At 45.3% G+C, this 25206-nt stretch overlaps 2 protein-coding genes across 4 annotated transcripts; both read left to right on the top strand.

Moving 5' to 3' along the window:
- Positions 1 to 7418: 7418 nt before the first annotated feature.
- Positions 7419 to 15716, top strand: Renbp (renin binding protein). The gene is made up of 11 exons (XM_034484929.2): positions 7419 to 7570; positions 7769 to 7878; positions 8031 to 8106; positions 8213 to 8288; positions 8614 to 8786; positions 9198 to 9422; positions 10926 to 11007; positions 11290 to 11465; positions 11960 to 12091; positions 15399 to 15486; positions 15574 to 15716. The coding sequence occupies exons 1-11, from the start codon at positions 7541 to 7543 to the stop codon at positions 15696 to 15698; spliced, it is 1293 nt and encodes a 430-aa protein (XP_034340820.1). The 5' UTR covers positions 7419 to 7540; the 3' UTR covers positions 15699 to 15716.
- Positions 15717 to 15758: 42 nt separating this feature from the next.
- On the top strand, positions 15759 to 20949 carry Naa10 (N-alpha-acetyltransferase 10, NatA catalytic subunit). 3 transcript variants are annotated; one of them, XM_034484930.2, is made up of 8 exons: positions 15759 to 16083; positions 16486 to 16584; positions 16736 to 16794; positions 17627 to 17672; positions 17766 to 17881; positions 18093 to 18137; positions 19895 to 19979; positions 20617 to 20949. In XM_034484930.2, the coding sequence occupies exons 1-8, from the start codon at positions 16063 to 16065 to the stop codon at positions 20863 to 20865; spliced, it is 720 nt and encodes a 239-aa protein (XP_034340821.1). In that variant the 5' UTR covers positions 15759 to 16062; the 3' UTR covers positions 20866 to 20949. The 3 variants fall into 3 exon arrangements, with proteins under 3 accessions (XP_034340821.1, XP_034340824.1, XP_034340822.1); XM_034484933.2 differs by having other exon boundaries at positions 20530 to 20766; XM_034484931.2 differs by having other exon boundaries at positions 15764 to 16083; positions 20526 to 20949.
- Positions 20950 to 25206: the final 4257 nt, after the last annotated feature.

Genomic DNA, 25206 nt, shown 5'->3' with positions numbered 1-25206 from the left:
TAACTTGTGTTACTTAATCATCCTAAACAGTTTGTAATAGCAGCTATAGAAGGACAGAGTCAAAGCCTTGTATTCTTAAATGAATTGTATAGATACAATGCCTATCTAACAGTAACAATATTAATTTTAGATCTTGTATCAATATAAAGAATTTTTACCAATTAAAGTCTTAAATCTGTTTCAATATATAAATTTTATACCAATGTAAGAAATTATAACTTCAACTTTGTATCAATTATAAAGATTTCTACCAGTGTAAGATTATGGCTATACAATGATTTGTTTAGGAATAAATTTAGTAATCTATCCCATATATTTCCTTCCTGTTCAAAATTATGACCATTTCCAAATTATCCCTTAAAATAACAACCTATCTATAATTTATAAAATAACCATAACCAGACATCCAAACCCAAGAAATTAGGATGATGACTCTCTATGGCTTCTTGTTGAATAGGGGCGATGAGAAAATTTTAAGGGGTGGGGAGGGGTAAGAAAATTAGAAAAATTGGTTAGACTTAAGAAAGCTAGTTTTAGCATCTTTTATCCAGTCTCTGTATGTTTAGAAGGCTCAGGACTTGACTGAAGTTTAGACTGGATCTGTGTGAAAGGCCGGATGAACAAGTCCATCAGGAATATCAGCAGTTATTCCTGAAGCTGTTTTGGGAGGCAGGTAGCTGAAACAGTAGGTCGTTTCAGTGTCCCCGAAGATGAATCTTGTCAAAGCTGTACATTTTGTGATATATGAATCTTACAAACAAAAGTTTAGTATTATTAAGATATTTGTATGGATTATATAAGGTGCACAGATCAGTTAAGGATGAATTTTTGTTTCTTGTTTAAGCAGGTGAAAGACAACTATCCTTTTATGAGTTAATTTGATCAATAACCAATTGTAATAAATCTTCATTCATGCCATGTGAAGGATGGCACGATGAATCTTAAGGATTCTACAACCAACAAGATTTATTGCCTAATTTTAACTGAAATTTTGGCTAGAGACATTTTCATGTCTAAGCCAGTTACTGGGCTGTTCCCATGTGGAGGAATCAACAATTTAAGTTACCTGTCTTGTTTGATTTTCTTTTCTGTAGTCAAGATCTTTAGGGGAGTCTTCCCCTGTCATATCTGACCCATATTACTCTGGAAGAGGTCCAAAGCCTTTTCTTCTTTCCTACTAACACAAATACAGAGCCTCTCTCCCAAAATAGCACCTGTAGCCATCCAGCGGCCATGGATGAACTAGGTTTACCTGAAAGGGGGACTGAAAATGAAAGAGACAGGGGAGGCAAGAGGAGTATGAAGCTAAGACAAAGTTTCTGATCAAGGCTCAAAGTTCAGCACTGCCTTTATATAGGGGAAAGCCCATGGAACCCATCCATTGTTTCAGCTGGATTATGTTACAAAGCAAACTCAGTGGGCAGTCTATTCTTCTAAGTTCCTGTAGGAAGTTGCACGGGTTAAGGTCCATTGTAGCAAGTAAGGTCTAGTCAGCCTTCTCAAGGTTGGGAAGGGCACATTAGTCCAGTAACCTGAAATCATCAACAGGATAGATTGACTCAATTTAGTAGGTTGACTTCTCTCCCAGAGGATTTATATCATAACCATAAAACTTGTAACCACACAAATTTTGATAATTGAAACAAAAACAATCAAAGCAATCTAAACAAATAATTATTTGTTGAGACATTGTTTCTTATCTCCTGCCTTGTTCTTACATGAGGTCAAGGCCTTAAGTTTCCGTCTGAAATAAGGTTCTTCTCCCTATCTCCTCTCTTGACCTATACTTTAAGATCAAATCCTCAAGTTATTTGTTCATCTTTGTATATTTAAAATTTCCCTTTTCTTAACTGTCTCCTGCCTTGTTATTCTCCCTATCTCCTGGTCTTGACCTTTAAGATCAAAAGCCTCAATTTATTTATTCATCATTAGTACTTAAATTCCTCCTTTTATGGAGATTAATCTCTCTCTCTCTCTCTCTCTCTCTCTCTCTCTCTCTATATATATATATATATATATATATATATCCCCTTTCTCTTTATATAACTTGAACCCAAGGTTCCCCTATGATTTGGGGAGCTGAATTAACACAAATAGCTTTAGAACCACAACACCCAACATCAACTTATTTTATAACCCAAATAATTGAATCCCCTCTCTATTTTTTCAGGAGCAATCTATAACCCCCAGCATGGGAGAGTTATTTTTGTTTCTTCAAACATCTCTAAAGTATCTGCATCAGAATTAGCCAACAAAACATCATCCATGTAATGATAAATAGTAGACTGAGAAAATTGCTTACAAATTATTTCTAGTGGTTGTTGCATGAAATACTGGTATAAATTTGGCCTATTTAACATTTCCTATGGAAGCACTTTCTAATGATATCTCTTTAATGGACCACTGTTGTTACAAGTAGGTAATAAGAAAGCAAACTTTTCCCTATCATGCTCATGCAAAGGGACTGCGAAAATACAATCTTTTAATTCAATTACTATTATAGACCATGACTTAGGTAACAAAGAAGGTAAAGGAATTCCAGGCTTCGAAAGATACATTGGGTGAATTACTCTATTCACTACTCTTAAATCTATTAACATCCTCCATATTCTGATTTTATTTTTAGTTGTGGTTTCTCTGCCAGCTTGTTACCTCCTGACAGATCAAAAGGCTTGTAGTTTTTGCTACAGGGCCTTGAGCTGATAGGCCCTTCATTTCGTTTCTGGATGGCAAGGTTACCTTTTATGTCCCTCTTAGACCTGCACTTATTAGTCCAGTGTCATGTTTTACCACAGCATCTCTCTACAAACCCTGGGAAGCCATGGCTTTCTTTCCAAGGAGAACCCATTGCCACCAGGAGAAGAATTCATTGATGTATTAGTCAGGGTTCTCTAGAGTCACAGAACTTATGGGTAGTCTCTATATAGTAAGGGAATTTGTTGATGACTTACAGTCTGTAGTCCAACTCCCCAACAATGGTCAGCAGCAGCTGTTAATGGAAGTCCAAGGACCTAACAGTTGCTCAGTCCCACAAGGCAAGCAGGTGAAGGAGAATGTTCCTTCTTCCAATGTCCTTATGTAGGTCTCCAGCAGAAGCTGAGGCCCAGATTAAAGGTGTGTACCAACACGCCTGGATCTGGGACTTACTTTGTCTCGGATGACTTTGAACTCAGAGATCTCCTTGTCTTAGTCTCCTGGGATTCATAGCCACTATGCCTCAAGATCTCCATGCCAAGATCCAGGTCAGAAACTTGTATCTCCCAGCCTCAAGATCAGGATCACAGGTGAGCCTTCCAATTCTGGATCATAGTTCATTCCAGATATAGTCAAGTTGACCACCAGGAATAGCCACTACAATTGCCCATTGTAGAAATGTCACCTTCTACACTTCTGTATTGGAAAGTACTATATTCCTCAAACTTAATGTACCTGGCATTGTGAGCTCTGAGATGTTTAGCAGCTTAATCACTATTTCTTTTCAAATGGCAGAATTTACCACAATTAAAGCACTGGATATTTTGATATCTGGGATCTCTAGCTATTGCTTGTTCTATGATATTGGCATGATGCTCATGAGAGCCAATACCAGTTGTGTCTCTTATCTATTCATCCACCGGTACTGGTCCTGCCTTTAATGGCCTAATAACTCTCTTACATTCAATATTTGCATTCTCAAATGCCAAGAGCTCTATCAACACCCGTCTGGTATTGGGGTCTGATACAGCTTTGTTTACAGCTGAAACTAATCTCTGCAAGAAATCTGTGAAGGCTTCTCTAGAGCCTTGCATTATCTTAGTAAAACGAGGTGGATCTTTTTCCAGTCTCCTCAACCTTATACCAAGCTCTTAAAGCCACCACGTGACATTGTTTTATAATAGCATCACAGCATCATCAACTTGAATTTGTTCTTGTAGGTCAAAATATTACCCTTTACCAAGCAATTGATCTTTTAACAGTATTTATTCTCCTTGTTCTATTTAATTATTCTATATTCACAGCTTCCTCCCTCCAGCATGTTAACCATTGTAACTACTGACTGACTTCTAGCACAGCTGTTAAACCAGCTATATATCTACCTCCCTTCCAACCCAACACTAGGTAGGAGAGAAAGGTTAGAGGCGAAATGGAGCAACCTCTTTCAGCCAACAAAATAGCCAACTTCCTGCTAATTAGGGTCATCTTGTTTCTTGGGGCAAGTCCAGTCTTTGTCATCAGAATATCCAGCAGTCCAGGAAAACAGCAATCCAGAAATAGCAAATGCAACAGCAGCAGGGGGCAGGGGGCAGCAGCCACAGCAGCCTCAGTGGAGAGGAAAAACAGTAGCTGCAGCAAGCCTTCTTGGGGGCTCTTGAATTTATACTCTCTCCAGAGTCCCCAAAATTAAACTATCTGCAGCTGGCAAAAATCATGCCCCCCCACCAAGAGTACAAGACAATCATAATTAATGCTGGGATACAACACAAACATTCATATAACATAATTGGATTTTTAAATAAACCAAAACTCACTATAGTTTGTTTGTTGAAGGTATCCTGTCAGTAAAGAAAGCAAAGGGAAGTTCCACTAGCCTGTGTAGCTGGTCTTTGTTACTTTGTAGGTTCTTTTTTTCACCCTTTATCCCCCAGTTTATCCCCCTAACACTAAATAGGAGAGGGTTAAGGATAGAGGGGAGAGAGGAATTAGGAAAATCCCTGAATGTAATTTCTTTTTGTTTCTTTGCCCACTGCTACTAACAAACTGCAACCAACCTCCCTAAATGACCAACTTTCACCTACCTTACTTCTCGGGGTCCTTGTATTTATATACTTTCTGAAAAGTTCCTAGAATTCCAAATATCACGCAATCATAGAATTATCTACAGCTGGCAAAACCATGCCTCTGTTACAGCATAAGGCAAATCACGGTCAGCTGCTACGAACAAGTCCACAGCAGCCCCACATCCCTACACCCGGGATTAAAACAAAAGCACATTCTTTTAATATTCATGTGTTTTAAAAGAAACCAAAATTCCAAAATTCTCACTACAAGCCTGCCACAGGCCTAGGAAGAGGAGCAATACACTGTCCTTCAGATAGGAGCTTTGAGAACAATCTCCAGACATCATAGGAGGACATGGGTCAGCAGAGGTGAGTTGTCCAGTGGAGAAGCCTGTGCACATTTGTTAAGACATGTGGACACTTAGCCTGGCAGAAGTGCAAGGGTTCTTCCTACTCTTGTAGCCATTACCTATGGAGCTACCCTTCTTCCCTGTGCTCATCTTCTCATCCCACTCTGGAAGGCAAGGAATATAGAGGGCTGGAAGGATGGCTAAGTAAAGAGTGTACTGCTCTTGCAAAGGACCAGAGTTTAGTTCCAAGCTTCTTCACCGAGCAGCTCCAGGAGGACTCAATGCCTCTGACCTCCATGGACATCTCATCCACACAGACACATGCATACATACACGTAATTAAACATATTTTAAAGAAATATACCAGAAGTGCTTTGGTGCAGATCTCAAAATACAGAGCTTGAAGCTGGATGTGATGCAACACATTTGTAGTCCCAGCCCTGAGAGGTGGAGGCAAAAGGATCAGGAGTTCAAAACCATCCTTGGCTAATAGAGTTCAAGGTACCATGGGATACATGAGACCCTGTTGCAAACTAGCAAACTGAGCTCCACGGGAGAAAGAGGCATCATAGCTTTGCATCACTCTGCTCCCAAGAGACCCAGGACCAGGGAACCACCCATACTATCATACCAAGGCTCGAACTTAGGATGAGCTTGAAAGGGATAATATGTGTGCAAGAGAGGCAGAGAGATGGTGGAGATGAATAAATACAGCTTAAGAAACAGCAAGCTTTCCTGGATACAGAGCCAAGGTCCCCTGGGTATGAGCTAGGCTAAGGGTAGTTAAGAACACAGAGTGGCTGCAGTAGATGCTGAACAGACACTGAGCACCATAAAGATGAAGTGTTTCAGGATGGAAGAGCCATTCTACAACCTATAGAGCCAACCAGCAGCTATAGCCTGGAAGATAGCAGTCATTGTGAAATGAGTCAACACATAGCTGGGAAGGGGCAGGTAGCACAAGAGCATAACCATGCCTAGGAACTGAATTCTTTTTACTGACCAACTCCCAGAGCAGCATTGATGAGGCAGAAGTTCTACTTACTTTGCACTCCTGGGTTGCAGTCCATCATTAAGAACATGTTCAAGGGGGCTGGAGAGATGGCTCAGTGCTCTTTCAGAGGTCCTGCGTTCAATTCCTACCAACTACTTGGTGGCTCACAACCATCTGTAACGGGATCTAATGCCCTCTTCTGGTGTGTCTGAAGAAAGTGACAGTGTACTGAGTACTCAAATACAATAAATAAATAAATCTTTTTTTTTTTAAAGAAAGAACATGTTCAAGAATTGGAGTGATGATTCAGCAGTTAAGTGCACTGTCTGTTCTTCCAGAGGACCCAGGTTTCATTCCCATTACCCATGTGGAGACTCACAACCAGCTGTAACTCCAGCCCCAGAGGATCCAATACCTTCTTCTGGCCTCTAAGGACACTGCATGCATATGATGCCCAGACATACATAGAGGCAAAAACAAACAAACAAAACAACCCCCCAAACCAAAACAACAACAAAAAACCCAAAACCAAAAAAACCCAAATAAACAAACACTGAAACACATAAAATAAAATGACAAAAGAAAATCAGAACGTGTTCAGTCTCCCCAAAGTACCTCTGGCATTGTGGTGGGAACTCTCCCTCCTCTGAGCTGGCTGATGAGATAGCTCAGCAGTTAAGAGAACTCAAGGTTATGAGTTCAAATCCAGCAACCACGGATCTGATGCCCTCTTATGGGTGTCTGAAGACAGCTACAGTGCACTTACACATAGTAAATAAATTTTAAAAAACCATTTGGGTCGGAACCAGCGGGAGAAGGGAAGGGTGGGGGGAAGAATTCTGCTGAGCAATGAGGGTGCCCAGTGGGTAGCAAGAATGGGGAACAAATTAACCAGCTTGTTGCAGAGCCAACCTATACTTTGTAGTTAGGAGGCAGGGCCAGAGACCTGGAGGATACCCGCTGTACTCTGCATGATTACCACCTGTTTTTCCAGAAGCATCCTTGGGGGTGAAGTATCCGGCAACTGGAAACCAGGGCCAATGGTTGTAAATTACTGGATTCAGACAGTTAAAGCTAAAGGACCAAACTGGCAGAAAGGGTTTGCCGACAATATGGGGTCACAGGGTCTCAGGATTCAGCATTTCCAGGGACACCCTAACTCCACAATCTGTTGGGATCACCAGCCTCAGCTGCCAGGCCCAGATTTAGTTTCCTCCCTACTCCCAATAAGCCCAGACTTCCTCACACAGTTCCCACCAGGGGATCTACTCAGTCCTGGCCTTGAAGAGCAGAAGGCGGGGTTTGAAACCCCGCCCTCTGTTCCGCCCCCAACTCGGGGCCCTTCTCTTGGAGGAGGATCAGGTGGGTGGGACACTGTTCGGTCAGCTGAGTGACAGTCACGGGATCGCGACCAAGCCCTATTTCCTGGAGGAAAGCAAATGATGGACCTAGGACTCCTAGTGTTACAGGTCAGTGGTAGTGGAGCTGGTTCCAGTCAGTGGTAGGGCCAGAAGCCCATCGAAGAGGTGGGAGTACTGTATCCTTGGCTCGAGGCGCTGTGGTGGTGGGGTGGAATCAAGTACCTCTGGGGCCTACTCGAGTTGGTTCAGGAAGTCCCTGTGAAGGAAGAACTGTGCCTCCCTGCCCTTCCCTGAATCACTTCACAGGACATGGAGAAGGAACGGAAGACACTGCAAGTCTGGAAGAAACGTATGGAGCAAGAGCTCGATAGTGTGATCGCTTTCTGGATGAAGCATTCCCATGACCAGGAACACGGGTTAGCTACCCTTCCATGGTCTTCCTAGGGCTCCCCTCTCCCCCCTATCTCACTTGGAGGTGACTCACAGATCTACTGACTTGAGAGTAGTGAAGTTATGGAGAAAGGTGCAAGGCTCTTTCCCTCTTTTTCTAACAATACATGTCTCACAGGGGCTTCTTTACATGCCTTGGCCGCGATGGGAAGGTATATGATCACCTCAAATATGTCTGGCTGCAGGGGAGACAGGTAAGTTTGTACAGTTACGGTGTTTACACAGCAATAGGGTATACCCAGGGATACTTAGGATTATCTCCACCCCAGCGACTCCTCTCTAAACTGTGTTCCCTTACAGGTATGGATGTATTGTCGCTTATACCGCAGTTTTGAGCGCTTCCGCCACGTTGAGCTTCTGGATGCAGCAAAAGCAGGTAACCTCTCCTAACCCCATCTCCCTAGGAGCTTCAGTGGGTAATTTATTCAGTGTATCTAAAGTGTTTTTTAAAATTTATTTATATGAGTACACTACACTATAGTTGTCTTCAGACTCACCAGAAGAGGGCTTCAGATCCCATTGCAGATGGTTGTGAGCCACCATGTGGTTGTTGGGAATTGAACTCAGGACCTCTGGAAGAGCAGTCAGTGCTCTTAACCACTGAGCCGTCTCTCCAGCCCCTCTAAAGTGGTTTAGAAAAGCAAAGGAACTGGGCAGGTTCCAAGAGTCCTCACCTAGCATGCATACTCCCCAACCACCAGGTGGCGAATTTTTGCTGCGTTATGCCCGGGTGGCACCTCCTGGCAAGAAATGTGCTTTTGTGCTGACTCGGGATGGCCGTCCAGTAAAAGTACAGCGGACTATTTTCAGCGAGTGCTTCTACACCATGGCCATGAATGAACTGTGGAAAGTAACAGGGGAAATGCATTATCAGGTGTGTGGGTGCCTGTGGGGGCCACAGGCTGTTGGGCATGAATGTATTCTGATGACAGGCCAGGGAACCTGCCACAAGTCCCATTTTGTGACCACCATGTCTCCTCAGCTCTCTCCTACCTCCTATACTACCAAAGGGACCCTGGGCAAACAGGGATCTATCAGTACCCTGTGTCCAGGTAGAAAGGTTCTCTCTTTCTTTACTGGGCCCTTCTACCAGAGAGTGACCTGAATCCCAGAGCCCCCAAAAGTAGTATTGGGAAGATCTGCTTGGCCTTTAGTGTCTGGATGTAGGGCTAGCCCTGGAGAGCTGCAGGAAGTGCAGGTATTTTTGGAGAAGAAGCTGAGTCCTGAGCCCTTGAAGGAAGAAAGTATGTGCTGGGACAGGGTACCCTCTCTGGTCTCCCCACAGAGTGAAGCCGTGGAGATGATGGATCAGATCATTCAGTGGGTACGGGAGGACCCAGCTGGGTTGGGCCGGCCTCAGCTCTCGGGGACACTGGCCACAGAACCCATGGCAGTGCCCATGATGCTGCTCAGCCTGGTAGAGCAGCTTGGAGAAGAGGATGAGGAGCTGACCAACAAGTATGCAGAACTAGGGGACTGGTGTGCCCACAGGATTCTTCAGCATGTCCAGGTAGGCAAAGAGACAGGGGCAAAGTGAACTCTATTCTCTCACTCTGCATAGGCCCCTCTACCTGAAGTCATTTGTTCTTCAGCTTTCTAGACAGGTGGATCCAAGGAAGCTCATTCATTTGAAATATAGCCCAGGGCCCTCAGGAAGGTAGAGCCCAGCTTTCTGGTGGCAGAAATGGGTGTGTCCTAAGACAGAAAGAAGAGGCCAGAGCAGAAGGCACATTCTGAGATCAGGAAAGGTCTTTTTTTTTTTTTTTTTTTTTTTTTTTTTTTTTTTTTTTTTTTTTTTTTTTTTTGGTTTTTCGAGACAGGATTTCTCTGTGTAGCCCTGGCTGTCCTGGAACTCACTCGGTAGACCAGGCTGGCCTTGAACTCAGAAATCCGCCTGCCTCTGCCTCCCAAGTGCTGGGATTAAAGGCGTGCGCCACCACTGCCCGGCCAGGAAAGGTCTTGATCTATGTTCTTCCCTAGCCTCTGTGGGCATCAAAGTTGGTCTTGCCTATCTCCTCATTCAATGTTTTACCCTCTTTATTTGAGAAACCCAGACCTAAAGCAAGGATGAGAACCTACTGGGTCCATGGGAGACAATCAGCCATTCCAAAAAATGTTCTGGGGGCTGGAGAGATGGCTCAACGGTTAAGAGCACTTGCTGCTCTTCCAAAGGTCATGAGTTCAATTCCCAGCAACCACATGGTGGCTCACAACCATCTGTAATGGGGTCTGATGCCCTCTTCTGGTGTTTCAAGGACAGTGTGCTTATATACATTAAATAAATAAATAAATAAATAAATAAATAAATCTTAAAAAAAAGCCACACACCCTTAATCTCGCACACCCAAGGAAAGTCCTGGGTATCCAAAGCAAGATGTTATCAGAGTGTGCTCAGCTGTTGTAGGCTATTGTAATACAAGTCTCATGTCAGGGTATATGGCTCAAGATGGCTGCAAAGCTGATAGCTGCTTTCTGCTAAAAGTCTGCCCCCAACAAACATGTAGCCACATGTAATCAAACTCATGTGGAAGGCAAGTGTGGTGGCTCAAACTTGCAGTCCCATCACTGGGGAAGTTTGCAAAGGAGAACCAGGAGTTCAAGGTTAGCCAGGCTATAGGGTAAAAGACATTGTCTCAGAAAATCAAAAAAAATTTGAATGAATCTGCTACAAGGTAAATTTACCATAAACATAGGTTCTAGGGGCCAGTGAGATGTCTCAGTGGGTAAAAGTGTTTTAATAAAAAGTTCTGGAGCAGGGCATGATACACATATCTGTAATTCCAGAACTCTGGAGGTGGAAACAGGAGAATGTAGAGTTCAAGGTCACCCTTGCTTGTATAGTTTGAGACCAACCTGGGCTACCAAGACTATCTCAAAACAAAAATGCCCCTTTAGATCTACTGAGTAGGTGCATGGCTGCTACCAAGGGCAGAGGAAGGTATTTTTGAAGTTAGATCTTTCTGATTGGGTGACCTGAACTGGAAACATCTGTCTCTTTTTCCTTTCCTGGCAGAGGGATGGACAAGTTGTACTGGAGAATGTATCCGAGGATGGCAAAGAGCTCCCTGGTTGCCTTGGAAGACATCAAAACCCAGGTGAAGTCATGTGCTAGGCCTGTTAAGAAAAAACTTATCCTTGAGTTTGGGGTATCAGATGGGAAGGGTAGCCTTTCTCCCTTTACCAAAGAGCAGGCAATGGGAGGGGATAGACTGACCAGGAGTGGACATGAAGTCCAGGCAGAAAGGCAGGGTATCTTGGGACAGAGTTCAATCATCTCTCACTCTTGAGAAGGAAGGGAGGTACCTGGAGCTCAAGCCCTCAGATGCCTAGAAGGGGGTAACCTGATTCTTGCCTTACTTTCTTTCAACTCCCACTAGGCCACACACTGGAAGCTGGCTGGTTTCTACTCCAGTATGCCCTCAGGAAAGGTGACCCCAAACTTCGAATGCACATTATTGACAAGTTTCTCTTGTTGCCTTTCCACTCTGGATGGGACCCTGAGCATGGAGGCCTCTTCTACTTCCAGGATGCTGATGATCTCTGCCCTACCCAGGTGGAAGAGCCCAAAAAAGCTTGCAAGAAGTCTATCATGTAGTGAGAGCTGGATGTGATTGTGCATTCCTTTAATCCTAGCACTTGGGAGGCAGAGGCAGGTGGATCTCTGTGAATTTGAGGGTAGGCAGGAGTGGAATTATTCCTCTGATCAATTTTCTGATCCTTCTGGAGATCTGCAGGGTGCACTGTACCATCCATGGGTAGCAGCAGTGTCTAAAAGGCCTAAAGACAAGTGTGACAAGGCAGACAGTATTTTAATTCAAAGACTGAAGGGAGCCTTCCTCAGTACTGGTCTCCTTTTAAGGAGCTGCTTAGGGTACAAACAGGTCAGAAGGCTAGCCTTACTCTTAAGGACTATTTAAGCTCTATTCCCCGTGTTTCCCCCATGATAAAACACCAAGTTCTGAGCCAGACTGAACCAGAACAGAGGATGTTAAGTGCCCTCCTAAGACCTACAGGGACCTCAGCTGCCCATCTCTGCTCTGTTCTCAGCTGGAATGGAACATGAAGCTGTGGTGGCCACACAGTGAAGCAATGATTGCCTTCCTCATGGGTTACAGTGACAGTGGGGACCCAGCCTTGCTTAACCTCTTCTACCAGGTGGCTGAGTATACCTTCTGCCAGGTAAGTGCTATCTCCTTGTCCCCTGGAAGCCCAGACAGCAGGAGAGGGAGAAATGGGCTGTGTGTAAGGGGGTCCAGGAGGCTAGCCCATTCACTAGATGTTGCCCTCAGCTGCTCTGAGAGTCCCAAGACTTTTGTTTGGTGAACCAAGAAGCTCTGCCTCAAGGAATACACCTTTCTGGCTGATCAGACTCTAGTCGAGTAAACAAGCAAACATAGAGACCAATAAGCTGTGGAAAACAAAGCAGATGTCAAATGATACAGAACTTTCTTATAGAGGGGCCAGGGAAGATCTTGTGAGCAAGGATCCAAAACAAAGGAGGGCAGGGTGTGTCTGTGTCTATTCAACAGAAGGGAAGCTGGGATGGTATGGCCAAGTGGAACATCCTTGATCTGCCAGGGTCAGTAAGCCTGAGCCTTGACAGGGAATCCAACAGCTAGGATGTCAGGCTGGTAAATCACCAGTTGGATTCTCCTCCTCATCCCCTGGGTGTGTGGGTGTGTGTGTGTGTGTGTGTGAGTGTGTGTGTGTGTGTGACAGAGAAAGGCACACACGGGGGGGGGGGGTGGGGAAATATATAGGTAGGTCAGATGACAATCTCATGTGGTGTGTTCCTTAGGCATTACATACCTTTTTGTTGAGAAGATAGGGTTGCAAACTAGCTACACTGGCAAACTGGATATAGAGGTGAATCCTTAGAATAATCCTATCTTTGCCTCTCCAGTAGTGGGATAAGTATGCTATCCTTGACTTGTTTTCATATGGGTTCTGGGATCAAACTTAGGTCTTGCAAGGCACTTTTTTGTTTGTTTTTGTTTTTCAAGACAGGGTTTCTCTGTGTAGCCCTGGCTGTCCTAAAACTCACTCTATAGGCCAGGCTGGCTTCCAACTCAGAGATCTGCCTGCCTCTAGCCTCTCTGGTACCTGGGATTAAAGGCGTGTGCCACCACTGCCCAGCTAGTTTGCAAGGCACTTTACTGACTGAAGTATATCTCTTGACCCAGCAGATGAGTTTAAGAGGCTGTAGTTCAGAGAGAGAAATTTGGCTTGCTACAAAGCCTAGTTGTCATAAAAAATGTAGGTGAACTGGGTGTGGTGGTACATACCTGTAATCCTAGCCCTTGGGTGGCTGGAACCAGATTACAGCATAGAGATCAGCCTGGTCTACAATAGTAAGTTTGGGACTAACTAGCTACATAAGGAGACCTTGTCTCAAACAAACAAATAACAACAATAGAGAGATATGGAGCACTAAGAGTAAGGTAAAATTTTTTAGTATAGAAGGTAAAGAGAAAAAAGAAGCAGGGCTAGTGAATGACGCTAGAATCAATCATGAACTAGGAAAGAAACCAAATCAAGGGGCTCCAGAGGGTAGTATACCTAATGGAGGTAGTGTTCCTGAAGACTACTGGTGTGTTTCTAAAGTCACTATTCCAGTGGTTTCCCTACAACTGTAGCAGGGACTCTTTCATTCTACGATTGTGGCTTTGGTTCTAGAAGAAAATGACAATTTGTTTGATTATTTTTTAGATGTTTCATGTAACCTAAGCTGGCCATAAAAACTCAATATGTAGCTAAAGATAACCTTATACTTCTGCTCCTCCTACCTCCTCTACCTTGACTCCTGAGTACTGGGATGACAGGTGTATGCTACTGCATTTGGCTGGTTTGTACTAACTGTGACTGAAATCTAGCCTGGTTTTATTGTGATTACAGGGAAAAATATGCCAGCCATGTTTCTATTACATTGTATCTAAACAAGCAACTGGAGCTGTCTCAGATACTCACTCCTACTTCCAAGCAACATCACCCATTAGGTTGCATCGCTGCCTGAATAATGAATGCATTCATTAAGGGTATGGGTTAGAAGCCACCAATCTTAACCATAAAATGAAGTAAGAATGCTCTTGAACAAAATAGAGATGACATTAAGCAATTCCAAGAGCCTACTGTGCATCCCTATAATCTCAGCACTTGGAAGATCTCAAATGAGAATAAGAAAAATGAATTGTAAAAGTTATAATCAACAGGCAGATAGTAACTAAGGCAAAATTCAGATGGTCAAAGAAAGCAACTTGAGAACTTGTTAGTTTCCCTTTTTCCTGTTCCCCTCCCTATTATTTTGTGTAAGATCAAGTAGTTAAAAATAAAGACATAGGCCAGTTATCATGCATGCCCTTAGTGTCAGCAATAGGGAGACAGAGGTTAAAAGATCTCTATTGAGTTCCAGGCCAGCCTGAGCCACATAAGAAATTCCAGGACAGCCTGGGATACATAGTGAGACTTTTCTCAAAAATAAATACACAGTAAGGACAAGGCTACTCAAAAGTTATAAAGAATAGATACAGAGCTGGTTATACCTCACTTGAAGAATGTGCCACCACCACTCTTTGAGACAAAATCTGGTCTGGCCTTGAACTTATTCTCCTGCCTCAGCCTCCTGACATCACACAGTTTAAAATGTACAACTCATGTCACAATTTAAATGGAACATTTCGGTAGTAAACTTTAATGCAATTGATTTGTTCTGTAAACCTTCACTTAACTGTTTTATCAGTGAGAGCAAAATTGGGAAGTAATGGATAAGAATCTGGGCTACATTTTAGGGAAAAGCCTCAGTAAAAGAAGAATGGGGTGTACAATGAATGGGTCTGTCCAGCTAGCTGAGCTGCTGTTCCCCATATCTGAAGCATCAGACCCACTGGACAGGGTCAAAAGAAGTGAGAGACATGTTCAGAACCTATGGTTAAGACAGGCAGAAGACCAGGTTGGCCTGTACCTTACAGAAATATGTCAAGCCTTTGCCTCCTGAGGGCTGCGGCAAGGTATGCCCCATTACATAGGGCTAAAGGAAAGTCTGTGAGTCATAATAAAAACCTTGGTATGCAAGAACAGGAGTTATTTGTCTCTGCTTGTAATCCAAAGATCGTTTAGACCAAAGGCCTGTGAAGTAGAGTACATGAACTCCGGGGAAGTCACTACTTGCAAAGTTTGCTGGTAGGTCAATCTAGGATTCTTTGTTTTTTCTTTTTAAACTCAGGGTAAAATGTGTCCGTTTTTAAAAGTATTCAATTAAGTGTTAGATAACATACCACAATTGAATATAGAGCACTTGTTCTCTCAGTGTAGCAGCACACAGCCTGCAACCCCTCCCCCATCAGGTTACATGCTAAGACCTACTACTGCCTACTACCCCCAGCTTTCATCTTTTTCCAGGATATAGCAAAGGGAACAGCGAGGGCTCCTTCCTCAACCGGTGACATTCGGGTGGGTCCTCCCAGAAACTGTCATTGTCTCTTTATTCTAGTTTCGTGATCCTGAGTACGGGGAATGGTTTGGCTACCTGAACCAAGAGGGAAAGGTGGCCCTCACCATCAAGGGAGGTCCTTTTAAAGGTGAGCGAGGGATGAGGCGAGACTGTGGGGGTTTGTGGCACCCGGATTGCAGGGTCCTCCCAAACCCAGGGTTCATTATCCCTACAGGCTGCTTCCATGTGCCGCGGTGCCTGGCCATGTGCGAGCAGATTCTGGGAGCCCTACTCCAACGCCTTGGGCCCGACCCCCTCGGCTCCTCATCTGCTGTCCCTACCCACGAAGGCTCGAAATAAAGCTGACCCTGTTCCACATGCTTGTGTGCGCACCTCTGTGGGCCCCGCGGGAGGGTACAACTACTCCCCAAGCTGCCTGCCTTGTCTTCACCGTGGTTTCAAATGCACCACCTTAGGTGCTGCTCCACTGCATCCTATTGGCTCTAAGTGCCACGCTCATTGGCTGTGCAGTTCGGAGGCGGATCCCATAGCTGGGTATTTCCGCTGCAGGCCGGTCTGAGCGGCCCGCCTCTTCCGCTGCCGCCCCAGGATCCTGGCCTCGGTCCTAGTCCCCTGCTCCTATCGTCCTTACCCTGCTTCTGAGTGTCCGCTAAGCGCACGCATTCACGATCCACAAGGACCCGCGAGCTCCACCGCCGCCGTGATGAACATCCGCAATGCTAGGGTGAGGTGACGGGGAGTCAGCCTGTCCGCACCGAGTGGGCGCCTACCTGGTGACCGTGTGAGCATGTTATCGAGGGACCTGGTGCTGTGGCCCTGTTGGTTTGCGGACGCCAGACCTTAAGGCTGCTGCAGCCTGCTTTAGACATCCCGCGATTATCCCGCGTTTCCCTAATTCAGGTCTCATTGAGTGGGCTCCACAACCTCTGGGCACTATTGCTCAGCCCTGGAACTGGCACGTATTGCATGCTGCATAGAAATCGGGCTTGTGCAAAGTTCTATATTACCAACTCTGTCCTGGCCGGGGAAAGAGGAGGCCCGGAGATGGACAGAGAACAGAGGTCACATGTGTGTGGCCCTCTTAGTCACTGCAGCCCTGAACTAATAGTGTCTCACTGTCATGCAGCCCGAGGACCTGATGAACATGCAGCACTGCAACCTTCTCTGCCTGCCTGAGAACTACCAGATGAAGTACTATTTCTATCATGGCCTCTCTTGGCCCCAGGTGGGCAGCTTTTGCGTTTTGTAGGGGTGTAAGGTGCAACAGGAGGGAAACATGGATCTGAGTGAGCCAAACGCAGTGGGCAAAGGCATAAGAACCTGAGGCTCTAACCTGTTGCCTGCTCTACTGACTTCCTTTTCCTTTCTATCACCAGCTTTCTTACATCGCTGAGGATGAGAATGGGAAGATTGTGGGGTATGTCTTGGCTAAAATGTGAGTCACCAAGGAGGAAGAAAAGACCCTAATGCTAAGATGGGGTATTGAGGGACTAGGACAGAAGCTTTGGAGAAGGGAATGGGAAGCTGTGAATTAGTTTAAGAGGCATTCTCTGTTGCCCAGATTGACGCTTACTGTGTAACTCAGGCTGACCTCAAACTTACAGCAGTCTTCATGCTGAGCCTTCTCAATGCTGGGATTTAACTATGCCCAGCTTGCTATGGATTTTGTTGTTGTTGTTTTAATTAACAGGTTTGTAGGGTAGCTCTAAGCTGACAGAAAAACTGAGCAGAAGGTACAGTTTGTCCATACACCCCTCCCTCCTCCACATTTGTTTTCTCACTTGTTAGAAGTGAGAAACTAATGCAGATTTTGTTAAGCAGATTTCTATTTTCATTGTTGTGTTTCTGTATGTGTTACACACTCTCTGAATTGGACAATAAAAGAGTCTACCTTTCAAGAGTATCCATCCCTTCCTCAGCCTCCTACAACAAGATTATCTTTTCATAATGATGCAAAGTTGGAATAGTAGCTTATAGGTCTTTCGAACTGGCTCCCCTCAATGCTCTGAAATAAGCATTACTCTTTTTGTGGCTTGACAGCTGACTTTCAGGGGCATCAATTATAGGGTGATCTGTTGACACTGCACATACCTGGTAGGGGCTTTGAGGGGGTCATGATTGGTTATTCTGATTCAGAAGTTCCTAGTTCTCCTCTTTCTAGATCTGGGGTGCTGTAGGATCAGCCACAGAGTCTGAGCACCTGCTGTGCACAGATGTCCCAGATAGACGGCACCCATACCAGGCTCCTTTCTAGCTTTTTCTTCTAGGGAAGAGGACCCAGACGATGTGCCCCATGGACATATTACCTCACTGGTGAGTAGAGCTACTGAGGGTTTGGTAGAGGTGAATTAGAGATAATTGAAGGAACCACAGTGGTCCCACTTCTACCCAATCTTCTTCTCTCAGGCTGTGAAGCGTTCCCACAGGCGCCTTGGCCTGGCTCAGAAGCTGATGGACCAGGCCTCTCGAGCTATGATAGAGAACTTCAATGCCAAATATGTCTCTCTGCATGTCAGGAAGAGGTGGAAGCCAAGTTGGGGGAAAGGGCAATGCTGGGAAATGGGGAGGAAGGGGTACCCGATTGAGAGTGGTTCTGGGGTTTACTGCCTTCATAAGAATATGGGAAATAGTATTAGTGGGAAAGGGGAGAGGGACCAGGAAGTTGGCAGGGTGTGGCCTGCCAACCTGCCTGGCTAAGTTTGTAAAACTCAGCAATACCTTATTCCCCTACAGTAACCGGGCCGCCCTGCATCTCTATTCCAACACCCTCAACTTTCAGTAAGTAGATCAACACTTTTTTTTTTGAGACAGGGTTTCTCTGTATAGCCCTGGCTGTCCTGGAACTCACTCTGTAGACCAGGCTGGCCTCGAACTCAGAAATCCGCCTGCCTCTGCCTCCCAAGTGCTGGGATTAAAGGTGTGCTCCACCACTGCCCGGCTCCTTTTTTTTTTTTTTTTTTTTTTTTTTTTTTTTTTTTTTTTATGTGGCATGAGCAGAGAAAGGAGTGGAGGTATTCTAGACATTGCTGGGAGGCTTTCTGTATACTCAATTGCTATTTATTAATAAGCTAACCTGAAGAAAGCACCTGTTTTCTCTGTGTGTGTGGTAGAGGAGAGTCCAACATATGCTGGATAGAGAAGGAGTGCCTTGGTGCTAGTGAGACTGGTGAAGAGCAGTGTGGTAAAGGACACACGGGGCTTCTTAGTGCTGGTCTAGGAGTAAAGAGAGGTAGGCTAGAGCATGAGCAAAGGCTGAGGAGTAGCTGGCTCCAGGAAGCATCAAGTAAGAACAGATAAAAGGGGACAGCAGGGAAAGGGGGCCATGAGCAAAAGCAATGAGGAACCTATTGCTCTGAGTGTTCTGGTGACTGAGGGCAGGTCTGCTCTGGACATGGGCATCTCCATGAAGAGAGGACTTGGTAGTACCTAGTGCCACTTGAAAATGGGGCTGGAATAGACTAATTTGAGGAACCACTGAGCCACACTAGACTTCAAGGGGGTCCAATGAAGATGACACCATTGGGACGGGGTAGTAGTCTTTAACTTTTCTGGGCTCAACATCCAGATTCATGGAGGGATCTTTGACCTAGTTAAGATGCCTCTGTGGCAGAAACTGCTTTACCTGCTAAGTCAGCAGTTCTCAGCTGGGTGTGGTAGTACATGCCTCTTAATCTCTGCACTCAGAGTGGAGGACTGTGGGTTGGAGTCCCAGCATAGAGAGTTCCAGGTTAGTCTCAACCACATAGCAAGCAAGACCCTGTCTCAAAAGAGGGGTGCTAAGGAGATAGCTTAATTGTGAGGACATGTGTTTGATCCCTAGCACCCATGAATAAAAGCCACATACAGTGCCCTGCACCTGTTATCCTAGTGCTGAAGAAGTTAAGACAAGAGAATCCCTAAGGTTCACTAATCAACCTAGTTGAATGGACAAGGTTCAGATTCAGTGAGAGACCCTATTTTGAAAATAATAAGGTGGAAAGCAACTAAGGGAGATATCCAACATGTACCTCTGAAGACTGGCAAGTAACCTTCCTAGGTCATTAAAGGGCTTCCCTTCCTGTGTCAGGGCTACTCAAGTGGGCACACACACCTCCCTCCCTCCTCTCAACCATCTGATCAGTAACCAGGTTATCTATGATGACCATCTACATGCAGGTACAGTGTTTCTTTTTCCTAGCAGAGGAACTAGCTATGTGTTCACTAAATGACAGGGAACAGGTCAGGGAGATGAAGAGGCAGAATTACGGGCTTCAACTTAAAAGACACAAGTGGTCAGGCTAGGGACAAAGTGGTAGCAAGGCTAGGAATGATAAGTACCCTGAACGCTACATGCTGCTTGGCTTCACTGGAAGAGCAGAGAACACTATCACAGCTGTTGCACAAGAATCCATTCAAATGAAAAACAAAAAGGAGAAGCCCATTCACACTGGCTTTTTGCCTCTACAAAGGTCCTACAGGGGAGATGACATTTACCCCAGTAGCCTAAGAACCTGGAGAATTTGCCCCTAGGCATGTGTCTTGATCCTACCCCCCAGGATCAGCGAAGTGGAGCCCAAATACTATGCAGATGGGGAAGATGCATATGCAATGAAGCGGGACCTCACGCAGATGGCTGATGAGGTAAGAGTTCAGCCAGGCCAGGGCAGTAATTCCAGCAGTAGAGGAGATTCTGTACTCCGGAAAGTTAGCTACTTTAGAACTGTGAGACAGAGTGAGGCAGTGGTGACTAGAAGCAAGACCAAGATTGTCAGCCCTTGTGATTGTAGAGCTAGGAGTCAGAGCCCCTCTTTCCCTCACTTCCTAAGCTGTCAAGTTGGGACATGGCCTTTGTTGACTCTAGAGGAGGCCATGAGATGCTTTCTGGGGAAGAAGCCTGAAGGTGGGTGGAATAGGAGAGACAGTAGGAAGATATTTTTCTACAGAGGGAGTGGGACTACTAGGGTCAGGAGCAGCCTGCTCAGATTTAAACTAAACTGGGCTAAGGAGAAGGGGTCTCTGACCAAGCTTCCTGGAGAGGCACTGCTGTCTTGGGGGCTCCCCAGCAGCACCTTATCATTTTACAGATGAGGAAGCAGGCTTAGGGCAGAGCTAGGACTGAACTACATTTCTACCCAGTCGTATTTCCTGCCTTGGCCCTACCACTTCTCACTGTGTCCCTTCCCCCAGCCAGCCCCAGGGCCTGGCTCCTCTTGTCTTCTGTCTGGAGACTTAGGCCCTGTCTCTTTCCATCCGATTCCCTCTGGGCTCCTGGCGGCAGCTGAGGCGGCACCTGGAGCTGAAGGAAAAGGGCAAGCACATGGTGCTGGCAGCCATGGAGAACAAGGCGGAGAACAAAGCGGAGAACAAAGGCAACGTGCTTCTGAGCTCAGGAGAGGCCTGTCGTGAGGAGAAAGGCCTGGCTGCTGAGGATAGTGGTGGGGACAGCAAGGACCTCAGTGAGGTCAGTGAGACCACAGAGAGCACGGACATCAAAGACAGCTCAGAGGCCTCTGACTCTGCCTCCTAGAACCTGCCCCACCTGGTCCCAGCCTCGCCCAATGTGCTTTTACAATAAATGTCACCCAGTGGCCTTGGGAAATTTGTGAATGTACATAGTGGGGTATGCTTTTTTCCAGCTCATATATGGCAGGGAAGCTATCTTCACAGCCTAGAGCACATTGAGCTCACACATCAAAACAGATTTGAGGTTGGGCTGGCTATGTTCAACAACTGAGTTGGAGTTGGCAGATAAACCATCTTGGGTACCATATTCTGATGTCACTTTCCTGGCCTTCCTCAGGTCTCATTAACATCCTCAGTAATTTTCTAGGCCCAGGAAGTCATTTCTGAACAAAATTATTTCCTGGGCTTTCTAGTCAGCCTCACATTTCAGAGGCAGCTCTTCTACCTTGATGGTTTTTGCTGTACTGCTTTGCCCTCTTATATCCCTCTCAGCCCTTTACCCTAGTCATACTTGCTCTCATCTGTAGGAACTCCAGTTTATACCTCCTAGACCCCAAATGCCTAAGTCCAATTGCTCATTGCACTTATCTGTAGAGATCCTAACTTGATCCTGTCCTATTCTGCTACCTAGTTGTTCAAGCTCTTCCTATCTGTAACTTTTTTTTTGAAACAGGATTTTATTCTTAGTCCAAGCTGGTCTGGAACTCATTATGTAGCCCAGGCTGGCCTCAAACTTGTGCCAATCCTGCCTCACGCTCTGGGATTACAGGTGTGAGCCACTCCATTAATATTTTGTATTTGCTGTGGGGCAGTGGTGGCACACTTAATCCCAGCACTTGGAAGGCAGAGGTAGGTGGATTTGTCTTTTTAAGTTCCAGACCAGCCTAGTCTGTAAAGTGAGTTCCAGAACAGGGCTATGCAGAGAAACAAAAACAAACAAACAAAAAAAAGAGACAGTTCTATGAATTGTTATCTAGTTCTTGACTTCCATCAGGATACCCACAATGTCTTCTAATATTTCTGCCACTTCTGGTAGGTACATAAAGTCAAATATAATAGAACTAAAAAGACAAAAAGAGTCCACTCCACTTCCGAACGCTGCTTTATCACAACCTCAACCTTGTATTAACAGTTGCTTCTCTAAACGTGTGGCTTTAAAACTATCACTAATGACTCCTAGGTCCTAGGTGGGCTCTCCTTGGGCTGCTCACCTAACTGCAGTGCGCCTTATATCAGAGCTGTCACTATACTAATAATATCCTTGTTCCTGCAAGTGACACAGCGATCTGCCACTATGTGGAATAATTTGTCCTGGAGCTTAGTACTTTGGTTGTACAAATCATATTAGAAACTGAGAAAGAAGCGATTAAAGGGCAGAGCTGGGGAAGAAAAATAGCAGCCGCGTCCCCTTCTCTACTTCAAACTAAACTGCGCTCTGGTTGGCTAAAATTACATACTTCCCTACTCAAGTCAGCGGCTTACCCCACCCAGCGTGCTGGCTCAGTTCCTTCCGGTTCGCAAGCCGGTGATCTTAGTTCTCAGGCTCTGATTGGTTCTGCAGCGCTAGGCCCTGCAGCAGATCGGTGGACATGCGCACTGGCTCGGCCTTGTCCTAGAGTTGGTGGGTGGGGGAGTGTGCGGTTCTTGAGGCGCTTACGGAATCCACTGGAGGCCTGCCCTCTGCACTGGTTATTTAGGTGTCATTGGCGGCCGGCTGAAGCTCTGCTGTCCGTCCTGCCTCCTAGTCAGTTAGGTTTCCTGGGCGGAGGTGGGAGCTGTGAAGGAGAAAACCGCAGGCGTGCGAGGCCCTGGGGGCCCAGCACTTCCCCTTGCTTCGCTGGCATCAGCCTCTTACATTGTGAGCGGAGGCCGGGGATGACTCCAGGGACACTTCTCTGGGCCTTATCTTCACTTCCTAATTTTTTCTTTCTTTCATTTTTTTAAAAAAAGAATTATTTATTTTACGTATGTGAGTACACTGTTGCTGTTTTCAAACACACGAGAAGAGGGCATCGGATCCCATTACAGATGGTTGTGAGCCACCATGTGGTTGCTGGGAACTGAACTCAAGACCTCTGGAAGGGCAGTCAGTGCTCTGAACCCCTAAGCCATCTCTCCAACACCCCACCACCACCACCACAATCCTTTGTTTCTCTTCCAAGCCCCACTATCCTTAGGGTGCATTTCATCTCCCTCTGTCCAGTAGCCAGCCAGTCTGAGCACATCAGCCCAGTGGTCATCATCCCTCAGAACCAAGTGTACATTCTTCCACATATTAAAAAAGTTTTGCAGAGCTTCGGAGACAGGCAGGCAGCTCTGAGTGTGTTCTGATAAGTGTGTGAAGTCAAATATATTGGCCATTATAGTTTCATGCTGAATATAAACAGTTCGATGCCTGACTGGCCTCCATAATGATGCCCTGTCATAAATAAATAGTCCTGTATATCTAACCTTCCCTCTCTTTTTAAAAGATTTAGTGTGGGGAAGGAGAGGAGACAGTGGGTATCTGTAGAGAGGGTGTTAGATCTAGAGGTAAAGTATTAAGTGGTTGTGAACAACCTTTGAATTTTAAGAACTGAACTCTGTCCTCTGGAAGAGCTCTTTAACCACTGTAACCACCTCCATGCCTATCTTGTTGGGGTTGGATTTTGTTTGTTTTGTCTCTATATATAGCCCTTATCTCTGCCTCTAGGTAAGCATCACATTACCCAGTTTATCTAATTTTTGAGACAGGGTCTCTATAGCTTAGTTTAGCCTGGAAATCACCCTGTAACTCTGGCTTGCCTCTAAGCCACCACCCATCCACTCCCACCCTGCCCTGCAGGCTTTTAGATTCTCAAAACTGGAGCCAACTAGGTAACATTTCCATGTTTAGAATCGGCACTGAGAGGCAGAAATTCAAGGCTAGTTTGGTCTACATATTAAGTTCTAGTTTAACCAGAGCTACTGAAAGATACCCTATTAGCCTATCTCAAAAAGCCAAGAAGGATGCTGAGGAGGGTTCAGTGGTTAAGAGTACTTGTTGCTCTTGTAGAGAATCTGAGTTGGATTCCCAGCACCCACCTGGAGGTTCACAATCATCTGTAATTCCCAGATCTAGAGATTCTGATGCCTCTTTTGGTATCCATGTATACATATAAGTTACACATACATATATACATAAAATTAAATGAATACATCTAATTTAAAAAATTAAAAGCCAAAAAGGAACATGTCAGGTTTGCTGGCACATGCCTTTAATCCCAGCACTTGAGAGGCAGAGGCAGACTGACTCTGTGAGTTTGAGACCAGCCTGGTCTCCACAGTAGGTTCCAGGACAGCCAGACCCACATAGTGAGACCCTGTCTCCAAACAAAAGGAACAGGGGCTAAAGGTACAAAAAGCAATTTCACTCATGGTTTCAGATGCCAAGCGAGTGTCCTAAAAACAGCCAGTCACTCAAGTTTTCTGTTTTGCTTTTCACTCGGTTTCATTGCAAAGGGCTGAATAGGGCACTATTCAGATTTCTGGAGTAAGGACTGAGAACATTTGAAGGCCTGTTCAGCAACCATTTCTTGTGTGCCTGAATCCTGGTCTGGCTCTGCTGGTTAGATGAGGAATTTTTTTTTTTTTTTTTTTTTTTTTTTTGCAACAGGGTTTCTCTGTGTAGCCCTGGCTGTCCTGGAACTCACTCTGTAGACCAGGCTGGCCTCGAACTCAGAAATCCTCCTGCCTCTGCCTCCCAAGTGCTGGGATTAAAGGCGTGTGCCACCACTACCTGGCTAGGAACTTCTAAGAATTAGTTAAGGATCAGATAGAAGGAAAGACAAGGTAGGATGGGTTGCTTTAACTAATAAAGGCATTGGTGCCTAGTTTCCCTTAATATGAGGCACTGTTGAAATAAATGTCCTGACAAAGCAAGTTCACAAGGATGGATGTCCATTCATGTGCTGTGTGAAGGATACAGGCTTGCTTACCTTGGTGGAAGATTTTCCAACATTGGTACTTCTGAGACCAGCTTCTGGAAGTCCAGGACCTGGGCTTGTCAACATCTAGCTAGCTTTCAGACCATTTCTTCAAGGTTCTGTGAGCGCCTGACAGCATCTTAGAGAAGGGCTTTGGTATTGGGAGCAAATGGAGATCAAGAACAAGATTGAACACAGTTGAAAGTCCAGAACAGTCTTCCTGCCAAATCTCCATGTCAGGCTCACAAAATGCTCACATGCAGTTTGTCATTTATGCATGTAAGTACAGGTCTGGACTCCCTTGTATTAGTACCTTCAAGCATGTTCCTTGCCTATTGCCCACCATCTGTATATTCCAGGGCTGTCTCTCCCCAATGAACTGAAGACAGATAACTTGTCACCTGACTCCTGCTTTCCTAATTGACTAGAAGAGCCTGATGTGGCTGTGCACTTCTAGCACT

The sequence above is a fragment of the Arvicanthis niloticus genome, chromosome X, assembly GCF_011762505.2.
Source record: "Arvicanthis niloticus isolate mArvNil1 chromosome X, mArvNil1.pat.X, whole genome shotgun sequence".
In the NCBI taxonomy this organism is placed as follows: domain Eukaryota; kingdom Metazoa; phylum Chordata; class Mammalia; order Rodentia; family Muridae; genus Arvicanthis; species Arvicanthis niloticus.
Note: the sequence above shows the minus strand (reverse complement) of the source record. Positions and strands in the feature narration are given on the sequence as shown.